Here is a 16,980-nt window from a genome sequence, read left to right on the forward strand (position 1 = left end):
ATAATATTTAATTTTATGATAACCATTGTAATTTAAGTTTATATTTTATATCAATTGAATGCTGTCAATTTAAAAATGATCTTAATTTCTATTTATTATTTTAATAATAATAATAACAACAATAATAATAATTATTATTATTATTACTACTTCTACTTTATATTATATCAATTTTACAAATAATATTAAATATATTTGTTTATTTTTATGTAAAAAAGAGTTATACACTAATTTGACATGCCAAATTTGCCAATAATAATAATAATAATAATAATAATAAATATTACATGACATATTTAATGTTTACGTGTACACTATTATTCAATTTTAAAAGTAATATTAAATTGATTAAAAAGTAAAGGGGTTTATACTGTATACTAAATGCCAATAATAATAATAATAATAATAATGATAATAATAAACAAACAAATACATATTTAATTTTTTAAACAAAAGGAGTTTACTAATTTGAAAAAAGCCAAGAATGACAATCATGATAATCTAAATAATGACAAAAAATACATTTAACAATTGCAGATAAGTAAGAGCTGCAGGTTTTTGTCACTGTAAAACTCTACCTGCCTGTAAAACGTGGTCAGAATTGACATCATATTCCTCTGTGGTTAACAGATCTGAAAAGAGTACAATCCATGGAGATATTCCCACAAGATCCAGCCACCATTATTCCACACGTTTAGCTTTCTACTCAATATCCCCCCCAGGAAAAATCAGGCAGATCGTTGTTCCTTTGCTCTGCAGCCACCAGAGTGCAAGAACGGGACCCAACTTCAGATCTCATTATGCAAATATCTCAGTGCCCGGCACAAACTGATGAACAATTTCAAGGACTGGCTAGTTCATAAATGTCGCCATTTCCCATCAATTTATATTGTAATTAGATTGGGGTCAAGTCAGATTATAGATCTGAACAAATTCCACTTTGGGTAAATTATCCAATGAGCTGAGATGTTTTAATTAAGAATAAGGACCTGGAAAGAACGCAGATGAGCTGTTCGGAGAGTGAACGCTGATCAGTGACTACTTTTAAGAATTATCAACAAATATTAAGTAGCATTATAACTTTCACCCTTGCATTAATAAGTCATTAAACATTATGACATTAAGCAATGATCAGTCATACATTATCATGGTTATCATTGCTAATTAAAACTATTAAAAACACATTTGTTATGTGAAATAAACAAATACAATAATATATAAATACTGGATGAAAAACTTGAATGTTAAATGAAAATCAGAAAGGTTGCTTTGGCAACTAACTTAAATAAGTTGAAGCACTAAAATTATTAACTGGAAACTAACTAAAATTGAAATAAATCAAAACTTAAATAGTAAAATAATGCATAAAATTAGAAATGTGAAACTGACCGAAATAAGTTTAAGTTAAACCACTAAAATTACTAACTGAAAAAAAAACCTGAATTAAAACTAAAATTGAAATAAAATAAAATAAAATTTAAATAGCAAAATAAAGACAACAGCACATAAAATACCAAAATTAAAATAAAAATATATAAAAGACAATATTAACAATTAAATTTTTTTTATAAAACTTCAATAGCATATAATAATAAAATAACACTGTATATAAAATAATACTGTAAAATAATAAAGTACCATGAAACTTTATATACTGACTTAAATAGAGAGAGGAAAAATAAATAAATAAATAAATAAATAATAGATATAAAAGGTGCTTTGGATAAAAACATCTGATACATTAATTAACATGTAAATGACAATATAAAACAATTACATAAAATGTATATAATAAAGGTAAATAATAATATATTATTTATATATTAATATATATCATATAATGCTATAACTAACAGTGCAGAGGTTGTTCAGTACCCACCCCATGTGTTAAAGAGGCGGGACTTCCTGCAGAGATAAACAACTTCCTGCTGGCACTGTTCAGACCTGCCCACAAGTGTCCGCAGCTGTTCCAGAGATGTGCTGTAGTTGAATTTCATCACGTGGGGCTTCTGAAGCGACGACCCTTGAACCCTCACCATCTCCGTGCTATTGTGATTCACTACGGTCCAAACCTTATCATCTGGAAAATATGAAAAAAATCTGTTTTAAAAATCTGAAATTATCCATATGCATTTCAGCACTAACTGAAAATACTATTTTTACAGTCAGCGCATTGTAGAATACAACACACAGCATGTATTAAGCAGCACATCACCCATCTTTTCCGTGCTTTCAAAGTCAATCCTTTACCATACTGAATGCGTAGCACTTCATACCTCCTCGGTTCATTCAATCACAAAAGTGAGCTGTAATCCAGATAATAATGAACACAAACCTTAAGGAGAAAAGAACTTCAATTAGATTTAAAAATAAGGCAGCGCAGCAAGTCTCCTCCAACCCAGACTTAAGGCCAATCTTTGCTACATCTCTGATGTCGGACAAGATCTGGGGGGGGTGATGGTCGCCGTGATTTTGCCAAGTAAGACATGTTCCTGGATCAACATCTTTTGTTGATCCTGGATCAACATAACTGTCCAAAAATATAGACTTAACCCAATCCCTACCCCTAAACCTAACCCTACCCATAATTTATTCCTAAATACATTGTGAAATGATAGCTGATTTACAAGGGTGTAGAAGCACCTAACCCTGATTGTAAGCCTAAAACAGATATTTCCTGAAAAGTTATCCCTCAATTCTGATTGGTTGATAGGAATGTTGTTCCAGGATCAACAAGGATGTTGATCCAGGAACATGTTGTACTTGGTGAAATCACGGTGCCCCTGCTGGCTGTGTTTTCTCAGCCAGCAGGCACTTAAATCCGCGTGTGCCAAGCGTACAGTAATTTACATTTCATACGGCATTTCTAATTGAGGTTGGCCAAAGTCAGTGGCACTTTATTCTAGAAGATCCAGAGCCAGTGGATATGTGTGTAAGAGATTGACGCTTTATCACAATTCTGCAGGAGATGAGTAATATTTCACTGAATGAGCAGCGTATATAACAGTCCAGCAAAACTGGCCTGGCCGCGGTTTCCCCCCTGGACAGACCCATCATTCTGCACCCTGAGACCCCGACAGCCCTGGCAGACAGTGCAACATCCATCAGCGATTGGACAAGTTCAAGCTCTGATTAACAACTTCGCATTGGTGTGGATTCAAACAGATTTCCCCTGGCCGAAAACTGCCTTCAAAAACTCGTCAGCTATGTATCTTCAAAAACTCCAGAAAAAAAGAATGAATGAATCTGGAAAAATAATTCTGACAAGCTTTTTGACCAGAACACGGACGCTGAAGGTCAGATTCACCCTTAAGAGTTATTTGCTATTATTTATGTAGCCTATATTTGTGTTAACTTTGTTCTGTATTGGTCAGCTGTAGTTTCATATTATGATAATTATTAATTTGGTAAAACTTTACAATAAGTTTCTATATGTTAACATTAGTTAATGCTACATTTAACATGAAATGGCAACCAACAATACTTCAACTTATGCTTTAAAATTTTACTTTTTATATATATGGACACATGGTGAACTTGGCCTTGGTGAACATAAGAGACTTTAACATTTAAAGTCTTTAACTAAACTTTAACTAAACAAACATGAATTTAACAGTAAACAATAATATATTTGTAAACTAGCATTTACCTATTGTAAAATGCAGTAAAAATACAGTAGTGTTCACTGTTGGTTAATAATAAATAAAGCATTAACGAACATTAGCAAATTGAACTTTATTGTAATATTCAATGAGTTTAAAACAAACAAAAAAGACAAAAATACTAATCTTAGATGTTAAAAAAAAGGTGGCAGGCTCAAACTTAGCTGTGAACGTGAAACTGCATTCACTGAAGAGTGAATGTTTTCTTAACACATGCAATTTGAGAAAACTGCATGTACAGTATGTATGCAGCATGTCTATTTTTATCCCACACTTGCAGTATTCATGTTAACACTTATGTTTTTTATCCCACAGAGGTCTCACCGGTTATGTTGCAGTAGATGACAGTGGATTTGAGCGGCCCGCTTCCATCAGGATCGATTGAGAAAAAGCCTGAGGCACTTCCTGTGAGCCGGTGGGCCTCGCAGGAGGGTTCAAAGATGGCTGACCAGAAAAAACAGCAACAAAAAACCTAAAGTCAGCTCATGTTGACTGTCATCAAAGGAGGAAACCTGTTTATTTGGCTTTGTAGAGAATACATGTTTGGTTGTTTTGCATTTTTAAGCAGTATTACTAACTTCAAAAGAATTGAAAAAATAAACAAAGTTTAAAACAAAGTTTAAACATATTATTCATCAATGCCAAAACCTGAAAGCTTTGAAAGAGTTTGTAGCTACTTTCTCAAAAAACAAACAAATAGTAATGTTTTTGTAATCGTTCTTGTCAACTCACAGTTATGACAGGTGGCTCCCGTGTATCCAGTTCCCGAACAGTCACAGAAAAACGTGTTCCAGGACTGAGAACATTCCCCATCATGCTCGCAGTAGTTAGGAAGACATCTGCAGGAAAAATAAGATTTCTGTTCAAACTTTAACGGTACTTACAGCAGAGTGGAAGATACATTATCGAATTACACAAATTACACAAACGCCACACTTCGACATACGGTACAATACTGAACAATGATGCATTTTGTGCTCAGAGGGATTTAAGGACGTGACATCAATCAATAACCACAAGTGACTATTAGGAAATAGATGAGCGAGGCTGAAAGCTCACGAAGGAGGCATCAATTTTGCAACAGACTGAACACGCACTCAAGGATGAGGATGCTGGACAAGTGATAAAAGATTGTGAATGTGATGAAGTAAAAGCCAAGAACTGAACTCTTTTGCTGTCTCTGTTAGGATGTGTCTTATTGTCAAGCCATATATCAACTATTAGCGACTCTTGAAATGATCAAGTTCTTGAAGTACATGCAATATCCTGCATTTTAATTGCATATGAGATGAAGTTTATCTACTGTTTTATCCCTCTCTCATCAACAGGTAAACAATCTATATTCATATGATGCATTACTCATAAAAAAATCCCTTAATGGATCCTAAATGACAAACGAATAATTTCAGAAAGGATATTAAATTCCGAAAGACAATAACACACAAGCGATTTAATGCAAAGCATATGCTAAATACCTGCATGTAAAAATGCTAATTAAAACTGTGACACGACTGAACTCCCTTGTTAAAATATAATTCAACAAAACCATCTGGGTATGTATTTAGCTCTAAAATTACGATCTCTTCTGAAGCGCCTCTTTGTCGACTGTTGAATGAGAAAGGTGTTCATGTTGTAATAGTTTCTGTCACTAGAAGAAAATTGAATAATTGAATCCACTAATCAAATGCTATACAAAATACCTGCAGAGGTGTGGAAAAAATAACTTTAAAGAATCTTCTGATGCTTGATTGCTACTTTGATTAATTTAGAGTAGAGAGAGGGAACAAAAGACTAGGATAATGAGAAGAAGAAGAAAACACAGCTGTCAGACTCCATTGTGGCAGAAATAACTCATATCCATGTAGCGTGTGATGAGGGAAGGGAGGAGAGAAATGACAGCCGTCTCGCCTCATAGGCCGCCGGATTGCGGCCGTGTATGAGACTCAGCAGAGGTCAATTCTAAACCAGCGTGAGCTGATCTCAGCACTAACGGATGAACAGTGGAGGATGAAACCGGACTGAAGTTGAACCCCAAAATAGGTTGGTATTTTTTATATTCAATTGTATCTTTTGGCAGTTCGGGTTGTGAAAGCTGCAAGTCACCCTTGAGAACATTTTGACACATCCCAATGGTAACGCTTAATTTTCAACTCATAATTTAAGTAACCTTATTAACACTGAACTCCATTAAATTACTGCGTTAACTATCGGCGGGATTTTAGAAACGCTGTATTACTTACAACAGTAGCCCAAAACAATGTCATCCCTGAAACACATTTCACGTTTCAGAGGCGTAACATTACAAAGACATAAAACCATTTTGTAAAAAAAAACAATGAATCGTGCACAATAAGTGTGATGAGGGAAGGGAGGACAGGAATAACAACCATCTCGCCACACTGGCTGCAAGATTGCGGACGTCTCTGAAACTCAGCAGAGGTCGATCTACACCATTGCCGGCTGATCTCAGCGCTAACCGACGAACAATATGGGATGAAACCTGACTGTTAAACACTGAAATGCATTTGAATACATCTTAATTGTGTCTTTTCTGCAAGGTTAAGCACAACTGTACAAAAGACGATCTTTTGGGGTGAGGGAAAGTGCTTGGTACAGAAAGGTTAAAAGGAGCAAAATCTAAAGGGTCACGGATGGTAACTGAAGGATATCTAAAGTTCTGTGGTGCGAATCTTCATTCAGTCAGAGCGAGTGTGATTAAAGATTACCATTACTCTCTCATTCTCATTTCATTCTGCTATGCATCTCATGAAGAGCAGGGCAACGTGGGTAGCATCACAAACGACTGCTACATATATTTACCCACAAACCAGCTCCTCCCCATATGCTAATTGGGGGGGGGCGGTTGTTGGCAGGAGCTGAGGTGTCTTGGCCCAGTGGCCGCTGTCCAAATGTCTATTGATCTGTCTTGACTATCAAACTGCAGTCAGCTGGCGAGGACAGGGACTTCGGGCCTAGCCTTAGGTTAGACAGGGTGATAAAGAGACAACGAAAGTGGTGGAAAAAGAAACAAGAGATAGCTAGATATAGAGCGTGAAAGGAATGCAGCTAGGGACAGGGGGAAAGTGTCTGAAGCATGCTAGTCTAGGTCTACACAAATGATTTAGGATGGTGATCAAAGGCTGTCAGAGAGGAGTACACCTTTTCGAAACTTATTCTAGAGGACAGCCAAAACAAACAACTGGCCTCGCTTATCTTCATTTACTCCAACTGATAGGCTTTACTGAAGCGAAAACAGGCACATCTTCTACAGCATTGGTACTCAACAAGCTTCATGTGGCTTTTAATAATGTTGCATCTCGAAGGCTCATTTGTCCCTCAAATGATTCTTTATGTTTTTGTCCTTGGCTTGGCTAGACAGTCATAAGTCAACAGCGTTCAGGATCGTTGCAAGATGACGTGCCCTTACTCTGGGTGCTGCTTACAAACCAATCAAAATTAACCAAACTATGACAATAATACTTTGGGTCTAACCTTTAAAAAATAGCAACATCCATCACTAGGACATAAGAGGACATGGCAACCTATATCATTGGAAAAAGCGTAACAATCAATAAGAGTCATAATAACTTGCGCACATGACATCAGCTTAAGGGGGTGGTCATATTTAGTGTTGTTAGGCAAATTTTCATGGGAGAAATCCAGTAATTATGATAGAAACCTGCACAATCAGGTATTTTCTGTGAGGACAAAACATTACCCCACATTTCCTCAAGTTTAAGTTGGTCACGAGATGATCAGCAGAAAGCTACATGGTTTGAAAGTGACTTCTGTGTGAGCTATGCTTTATACATCGCTACACTATTGACAATAGACAATGGACCTTTTTTGCCCACATAATTTTTGGCAAAAGGTCTCTAATATGGCCACAGTCAGCCAGCATGTGCGGAGACTTTAAAAATCAGTGGGAAGTCCCATGAATCTTATAATCCTTCTCTTACAGAACAAGCCTTTATATGTAGCAAGTTCTAAATATAACTTTCACCAAATTACTATGTCAAGGCAAATGTGTTGAAGACGCTGTCAGGCAGTCAATTTACAAAATGATGAGCTGTTTCAACACTAAAGCAATTGAAGCATCTTCTCCAATGACTTTCATTCAAACAGAACTACCTCATCTGCCTGTCGAAATTACGCCCCTGTTACACCTTTTTGAGTTAACCTTGAAGTTTTTGAGTTTCCCCTGCAGGAAAAGCTTGGATGATGTGCCCCTACGCTGGATGCTGCTGGCTGACCGAGCAGAAATCACCATTAATGCAATATGCACCTATTGTGGATGCTGCTCACCCAACCATCAGAATTAACTACCACCCTGACATGCCCCTACTATGGATGCTCTCCAACCATTTAGAAATAACCATCACTACGACGTGCCCCTACTTTGGATGCTGCTCACCTACCCATCAGAATTTTCTAATGCAGTTTATTCAGCATACTGAGGCAACTCCTCCAATGACTTTCATTCAGTCAGAACTACCTATTATCTGCCTGTCAGGATCCTACACCATTCTGAGCTAACCTTCAAGGCTTCCCCTGCGGGAAGTGCTCTGGTGACATGCCCCCACTCTGGATTCTGTTTATTGACCAATCAGAAATCACAAGCGCTATACCGCACCTATTCTACTGTCTATGCTGCTCACCTACCCATCAGAATTAACTACCACCCTGGATCATCCATGGATCTTCGGCAACCCTTTAGAAATAATCATCACTAAGATGAATCCCTAACTCTGGATGCTGCTCATTAACCCATCAGAACTGACTTTCATTTTGTCATTCCCCTACTTTGGTTGCTGCTTACCAACTCACCAGAACTTTCCATTCCTCTGAGGTGCCTATATGTTGGATGCTGCTGATTACTTCATCAGAAAAGACCATGATTCCAACATGCCTCTTACTCAAAGAGCTGCTTACCAACCAATTACAATTAATCTTCACTCTGACATGCAACAAGTCTGGATGTCGCTCACCAACCCATCAGAACTAACCCTCTTTCTGACATGCCTCTACTCTGAATGCCGGTCATCAACCCATCAGAACTAACCATCACCCTGATGTGCCCCTACTCTGGGCGCTTCTCAACAACCCATCAAAATCGTTTTGGGTATTTCACTTTTAAGTGTCAAAAAGCTATCAGTATATAGGACAACTAGGATTAAGCTAGCTAGCCTAAGCTAAATTCTGAACACTCAACAAACTTTTCTGTCAAACAGTATAAGAAAGTAATCTCACAATTTAAAAGGTCCAAATTTGGTATTAAATCAAGGTCTCAAAGTAGCTAAGCTTGCGTACAACTGCTTTACTAAATTAAGTCAAAGGGAAGAAACCTTAAATCTAATGTTTTACAACATATGTTAGAATTCAACAGCTGCTACCATGAAGGCCAAGTTGGTTTCTTGTAAGCAATTAAACTTGTCACAACACAATTTTGGCCTGTTTTAGTTCTGAGGTGATGGTTGGTCAAAAGAACATTTCAAATTTAGTTTGATAAGGGCACATCAGTCTGAGTGGGTTGTGGATGCATGCCTGGAACTGCCTTTCCCCCCTGGAACATTCACAGCATGTTGGCAAAGCTAAAATCACAATTCATCCCCACGCTGGCCCTGCCAACAGTCAATTGCCCAGGTGCCAGGTCTGAGCATTTGCTCGGTGAAGAATGTGGCATACGTTGCCAGAAAGACCTGCAGAGGCGAGATTGACAGCAGAGAATGTACGATCTCACCCCCTCTACTTTTCCCTGGCTAGCGTTCACTTTCAGTAATGCTCTTTTCCAAACCCGGCAATCTCTCTTTTCTCCCCTAACTATCTTTCTCTCTGTACAATGCTGTAACCTAACCTGACTTGCTAGATGGCTATCTTTCTTTTTTTTGACTTTCACTGTTCAATGCTCTTATCCTAAGTTAACTGGCTATTTTTTTCTTTACTTTCTTTCTTTCTTTCTTTCTTTCTTTCTTTCTTTCTTTCAACCACTTCATCCATCCATCCATCCTTCATTCATTTACCCTCTTTCTTTTTCTTTCTTTCAACCCCTTCATCCATCATTCATTCATTTACCCTCTTTCTTTCTTTCAACCCCTTCATCCATCCTTCATTCATTTACCCTTCCTTTCTTTCTTTCTTTCTTTCTTTCTTTCAACCCCTTCATCCATCCATCCTTCATTCATTTACGCTCTTTCTTTCTTTCTTTCTTTCTTTCTTTCTTTCTCTTTCTTTCTTTCCCTTCATCCATATATCCTTCATTCATTTACCCTCTTTCTTTCTTTCTTTCTTTCTTTCTTTCTTTCTTTCAACCCCTTCATCCATCTTCATGTACCCTTTCTTTCTTTCAACCCCTTCATCTATCTATCTATCTATCTATCTATCTATCTATCTATCTATCTTTCCTTCTTTCTTTCAACCCCTTCATTTATCTATCCTTCATTCATTTACCCTCTTTCTTTCTTTTTCTTTCTTTCTTTCTTTCTTTCTTTCTTTCTTTCTTTCTTTCATCCATCCATCCATCCATCCTTCATTCATGTACCCTTTCTTTCTTTCAACCCCTTCATCTATCTATCTATCTATCTATCTATCTATCTATCTATCTATCTATCTATCTTTCCTTCCATCCATCCATCCATCCATCCATCCATCCATCATCTATCTATCTATCTATCTATCTATCTATCTTTCCTTCTTTCTTTCAACCCCTTCATTTATCTATCCTTCATTCATTTACCCTCTTTCTTTCTTTTTCTTTCTTTCTTTCTTTCTTTCTTTCTTTCTTTCCTTCTTTCTTTCTTTCTTCAGTATATTAATCTTTATTTCCTTCTCTTTAATCATTCATTTTTAACAATCCATCAATCAATTATTTTTCTTCCTTCCATCATTTCATCCTTCCTTCATTAGTTTATCCATTGCCACTTCCTTTTCTTTCTCTTTCTTTCTTCAGTACATTAATCTTTATTTCCTTCTCTTTAATCATTCATTTTTAACAATCCATCAATCAATTATTTTTCTTCCTTCCATCATTTCATCCTTCCTTCATTAGTTTATCCATTGCCACTTCCTTTTCTTTCTTCCTTCCTTGTTTCATCCCTCCATCCTTCAGTACATTAGCTTTTCTATCTGTCTCTCTTTCTTCCTCTGTCTAATGCCCTTACCCTAACCTGAATGGCTTCCCCCACCATCCAAACGCTCTTATCCTCACCTGCTTAGCATTCTCTCTCTCTTTCTCTGTCATTCTGCCTCATTTTTATTCCTCCCTGTTTATCTCCCACTTGTGTGTGCCATAAAGTAGACCATGGAAAACAGGCCAGGATGCTAAAGGATGGAGGATAATGGAGGAACTGTCTCATCTGCTCATTCCCTCTATTCATTAAATCTGTCATTATATTGTTCACAGTGCAAGCAACAGTGTAGTGCACTTTGGTGTCATTTGCGCAATGCTCACATCACGCATGCAGAGAAGTGATGCATTGCCCAAATCGTACTTTTCAAAGCCGTTTTCCTTTTAAACTCTGATCTTGGGTCTCCCAGCTTGCTAATTACTTCTAATGTATTGCACTCTTTTTTAAACACTGAACAAACGTGTTACAAAGGTTGTGTCCTTGTCTGATGCTGCAGCTTTAAACTTTGCCCACGGCTTTTGCACTCACACAGAATACACTTGTTAAACAAACTTCAGCTGTATGAATTTAGATTTTTAGTCACATAAACATCGCATTAAACATCAATCCTCTTGGGCGAGGTGTGAAACAAATTTGCACATTTGAAGTTTCAGGCAAAAAAGGTGAATACCAATTAGCTTGCAAAATCACTGGCATGGATTTTACCACTACGCTATGTTGTTTTGAAACTGTGCTTGTTTGTGTCGCTCATTATCTTATAATGAGTGAATCACAATAATTTACTGAAAAAGATACTCGTCATTAGCATTTCAAACAGAATGACTAATAGATATACCTGTCACGAATGCCACAGATGTCAAACTGGAGCTTGCTGTAGTTTCCCAGCAGGCCTTGCTGCACCAGGTAGAAGTTGATTGGCTGGTTGTTAATGATAACAGAGCGCATGCAGCCTTGATATGCCAGTGTCGGATTCCAACAACCCAGATTGGTTAACACTGATGGGCAACCTGTTAAAAATATTTACAACAGAAATAATAGATAATAAATCTCAATAATGTGGCAGTGTAACCAGGGTCACTGTAGTTAACAAAAACTAAAAACACAATTGTCGTTACGTAAAGAGTGCTTTAACTGTAATAAAATAAAATATAAAAACAAACTTATTTCAGCTACTTGCCAAGGAAGCATTTTACATTTTCATTTAATTTAACTTGATGTACTAATATAAGAAGATAAAACTGAAATAAATGTATTAAAAACTATATAGAAATAACAAAACACAAAACAAAATGACTAAATTACCTAAATTAATAACTGTTATTAACTAAAATTTATATGAAATCATGAAATGTAAAATACAATAAAATAAAAAAATATACAAATAAAATCTAATTCAAAATATTAATAAAAAACATAAGTATCTCACTGATACAAAAATTAAAGTGTGTAAGAAATGTAAATAAAATCATATAAATGAAAAAGCACGTATTTGTTGTTAAAAGCAATACATTTAAAACTAAAAGTAAAGCTTTATCTTTTCACTAATTACATTTTGTCAATATATTTGGTTTTGACTATTAGCTCTTTCAGTCATAATAAGTGTAGTCTCAGCATCAGACATCACGCACACGGACCATTGGCTGAACGACTGATGCATATGGCATACAAAATTCAAAATACTTCAGGAGTTTCAAAGTCATCATCGAATTGGTTTAAATATACAGGATTTCTGAGAGACGTGTGTGCCACGTTCTTTAGCGTTACGCCTGGAAATAAAGATGCTGTGATGATGTGTTTACAACTGTGACAATGGGCACTTATCAGGATCAACTAAATCCTGGATTTTCAAAAGTATATGAAATATGTAAAGTTCATGGCATAGACGCTTTAAAATACGTCCAAGAATTTTACACACTGGTCTGTTATTGTGGGGATATTTCCACGCCCCTAGACATGACGCGGCACAAAACAAAACATGATTGGCCATTCAAAGTGGCCAAGGTTCCCAGACCTTCTGCTGTCAGTCTGAGAGTCTGGCCACGTGAGACTATAATAAGTATGGTACTAAAATTTGTAGTAATTCTTTAGAAATATTAGCTCAGAACGCAGCCTGATATCATCTGCTTTAAGAAATATAAATCTCACAAAACAGGGCCACAATCCACCTCAAAAATATTATTATTATTTCAAATGCAATCATATTTTAGGACCATTACAATTGTTTCTTTTGTGAAAGTTTGATTCTCATTATTGTAATGCAGTAATTTAATGCTATTATTTAACACTCATCTATTGCTGATTTTGTATTTTTATCTATTCATTTATTTATTTATTTGCATGAAAATTATCTCTCAGTGTAAAATATCTTACTGGGCCTAAAGTACTGTAGTCTTAATTTTTGCATACCATTTCATATTTCTTTCTTTTCATTTTGGGGTGAAATGTGTATATTCTTCACAATTAAGCATCCAGTAATCCATGATAAAGCTTGCATGATAAAGAACCAAAAGAAGGGGATTTTGTAATTATAGCCCACACGATTCCGTTGTACATATTTTATTAGTCAAAGCTTTGAATTGTAAAACTGAAGGGTTAGTTTGTTTGTTTAAATCCACTAGCACCCTACCTCCAATTAGCACGCTCCTCTCAGGCTGTGCGATGTCCTTGAGCTGCATGGTGGACGGTGGCTCGTCATCCACCGAGAGGGAAACCTGGAAACCTCCCACGCTAATGGACACTGTGTGCCATTGGCCGTCACTCAGAGCCTGACCTGGCAGAGGAAGACATGGAGCAATGTTACGCCTCAAATGCTGTGCATTAATCAGGGCGAATGATTGACAGATCTGGGGTTTGTGCGCTGGAGCTCAACGAGTTAATCTGCATATGTCAGCCCGGCAGAGAATCCACTATTCCCTTGCGAGGGACGTGCAGAGATTCAGTTTGCCGTCTGCAATGGCAGCCTGCCAGGCAGCCGCATCCAAAATTCAGTCGACATACAGGTGTGCCTGCCAAAGAGTGTTTTACAACTAAAAATCCTGTTTGAATTCTCAGTAAACGCTTTTAGGGTGAATGTGTGCATGTGGGATAGGATTTTGTTCATGTTGTTGTGTGGCGGAGATGCAAAATGTGAAGACAAGTGCATAACCTTGTATATTTATCCCTTGGAGGGTCTTCCCTTTCACATCTGTTGTTCTTAATTTAAGCTAATTATAATTAGACTAAAGGAGCGTTTGTATCGACAGTGGTTTGCAGCGACAAAACAACCAATTTATTTTTTGCATATAAGAGTTGGCATATTTGGGATTAAATAATAATAATAGCTGTTGTTGTTATTATAATATTTATAACAATAATTATATTATTGTTAAAAAAGCTATTATTTAAAGAAATGAATAAAATTATAACAGCAAATGTTATATTTTTAATAGCTGTTGTTATAAATACAACAATAAAATATTATTGTCAATAACAAATTATTATTATCATCATCATCATCATCATCATTATTATTAATAAGAAGAAAATATATTTCCCCTTCAGTCAGTCACTTTCAAAGATACATGGATACTGATGTATGGGGTTTCCCTTGGGAGCCCTAGCAGCAGTTTAGTAGTAAAAAAACAGGCTAATGAACATTGATGAGTGGAATTTGCATGCCCAGCCACTCCCCTGTACACACAGGTATATAAGAGGGCAGCATGCATCTGCTCATTCAGATTTTTGCTTCGCAGCCAAACCGTTGCTGCAATATGTGCTTCTTGTTTTCTACAATCACCTGCACGAAATTCTCTTCGTTGGACACTTCTGTTTATGGCACATTCAGCAGTGTTTCGCCAGTAATAGCATGGTTAAGTGCTGTGATCCCCCCTGAGCAGTTTCCCTTAAACAGCTACACGGACGAGAGCGTCTTTTTAAAGATGTCTCTTCGTCCGTGCTTTTCTGGATGTGGTCATTTCCTGACACCCTCTGACGGCCACGATCGATGTCTCACGTGTCTGGGCCGTAAACATTCTGAGACTTCGTTCGTGGATGGTTCATGCCCTTATTGTGAGCGCATGTCCATGGCAACTTTGAGATTGTTACTCTGCCTCCTTGTGAGGGTGGAAGTCCCCTCAGCTGCTCCCTGGCCTGGGACTTCTTGGAAGCAGATGTCCTCGCTGGTTAGCACTCAGGGAGATCTGAGGGTTACAGTGGGAGCTCTTCCACCAGGCCAGTCCACACGGACCTCCCACTCCTTTACGGTATTACGTGCCGTTGAGCTTCCGAAGAAGATTGCTGGGCCACCTCGCAGCTGTCCGACAGTTTTGTTTGGGGCTCCAGAGGAGGATCAGAGATCGATCACAGCATCGGAGGGATCAGGCGCTTCAGAGGATGAGGACTCTGCTGAGCTTCCTCCTTATGGAAGGATTGCAAAGTCAGAGTCTGACTCTGAACTGTCTGCTATGCTTTCCCGGGCAGTCGAGAACATTGGGCTTGAGTGGAAGCCTCCACTCAACCCAGAGCGTTCTCAGCTGGACGACTGGTTCCAGGGCACGGGATGCGACTCGCAGCCGCAACCCGCCTCAGTGCTATTTTTCCTGGAAGTGCATGAAGAGGTCACGAAGTCACCTTTCTCTACCCGAAGCTGCTTTGCTGCCTCCTCCTCCCTTACTACCCGTGATGGTGGGCCTGTCTTTAAAATTCGAACACATTGTTTTTTATGAGTGTATGCACATCGTTCTCTATACGAATTGTTCTAGATGCAGCACGGTGCTGCTCTTCTCATCCGGTGTGCGACTAAGGTGACTAAGATCAAGGCTCAGGCCCTTGGCCAGACGATGGCCACCTTAGTGGTCCAGGAGCGACATCTCTGGATCAGCCTTGCTGAGATGAGGGACACTGACAAGGCTCGCTTTCTTGACACCCCCATCTCACAGGCTGGCCTCTTCGGAGACACTGTCGAGGACTTTGCCCAGCAGTTCTCGGCAACCCAGAAGCAGACCGAGGCCATCAATCACATCTTGCTCCGGCATGATACTACTGCCACAAAGCTGCCACGGGTTGGCTTCCAGTCTGCTCGTTGTCGAGGGCATCCCCCTGTGGTGTCTACATCTGCTCCAGTGCAGGCTGTCGTGACACCTCAGCTACAATGTCGAGCCACCTGCCAGGACACTTGCGCTGCTGTGTCCTGTTTGTGTCATGCGTGTTTACGTGGACCGCACTTGAGCTTTAGAAGTTTTGAGCAGCTCTTTGTCTGCTTCGGAGGGCAGCAGAAGGGGAAGGCTGTCTCCAAACAGAGGTTGTCCCACTGGCTAGTGGATGCCATCACCTTGGCATACTAAACACAAGGTGAGCTGTGCCCCTAGGAGTAGGGCTCACTCGGTTCGGAGTGTGGCCTCCTCCTGGGCACTTCCCGTGTGTTGAGTACTAACAGGTAAATGGCGAAAAGACTGGCTCAGTGTCTCGCTTGCACTGCCGTCACCCTTCAACAGGGGGTGTGAATGCCATCTCATCTCTCCAGGCGTGTTCCTCATCTGACGAACACTGGATTGAACATCCTCCAAGCACACTTCAGCTGTCAGGCTCGGCGGAGGAGCCTGAGACCAGGATCAGTACCTGCATTGTCTGGCCCTTTGGACAGCCGCTGTACTGATCTAGGTGCCCCACATATAGTGATTCCCTTCTGGTGATCCCATGTGTGTATTCTTCCACGGTACGCTTTCCCTTTTGGTAAACCCATGTCTTCCCTTGACAGAATTACTTCTGTCTAGTCTCTGCTTTGGTAGTAGTTCCTCCCCTTTTCAGGCAGGACCTACCACAGTGATTGCCATATGTAGTACTGCCCAGCTGGTCAGTCCATATGTGTACTCTCCACATGTTACCTCCCTTTGGGAAGGATGTGGTCTCCGTAATGTCCTTCTCTGCTTGGACTAAGGCTGGCTTCCCTAGTGTAAATCATCTGGTCGCGGCTGTACCATTGTCAAATATGAAAGAGCACAAAGCACTCTTTCCCGTTGTGAGTACAACAATGAACTCAAAGTTAAGGAACAACAGCTGCGAGCTGCGACCCTGTGAGCACTGCTCTTTCTGTCCCAATCCGGTACGAAAGATTTATGGCTAGCAATGAGGAATGAGGCTAGCCATCGTTTCAGAAGTGAGGGGGACAGAAACGTTATATATATATATATATATATATATATATATAACATTTCTGT

The 16,980-nt window shown here is 38.7% G+C and overlaps 1 protein-coding gene across 1 annotated transcript in view; it reads right to left on the minus strand.

Annotated features, from left to right (window-relative positions):
- The window catches only part of LOC107653604 (contactin-associated protein-like 5), an 87,499-nt gene that overhangs the window by 13,111 nt on the left and 57,408 nt on the right, over positions 1–16,980 (minus strand). The window contains 5 exon segments of the mRNA XM_016440352.1: positions 1,880–2,080; positions 3,987–4,106; positions 4,395–4,501; positions 11,622–11,793; positions 13,413–13,556. Coding sequence (XP_016295838.1) covers positions 1,880–2,080; positions 3,987–4,106; positions 4,395–4,501; positions 11,622–11,793; positions 13,413–13,556 — 744 coding nt within the window.

This window comes from Sinocyclocheilus anshuiensis, unplaced genomic scaffold (genome assembly GCF_001515605.1).
Source record: "Sinocyclocheilus anshuiensis isolate Anshui unplaced genomic scaffold, SAMN03320099.WGS_v1.1 scaffold1079, whole genome shotgun sequence".
Lineage (NCBI taxonomy): Eukaryota > Metazoa > Chordata > Actinopteri > Cypriniformes > Cyprinidae > Sinocyclocheilus > Sinocyclocheilus anshuiensis.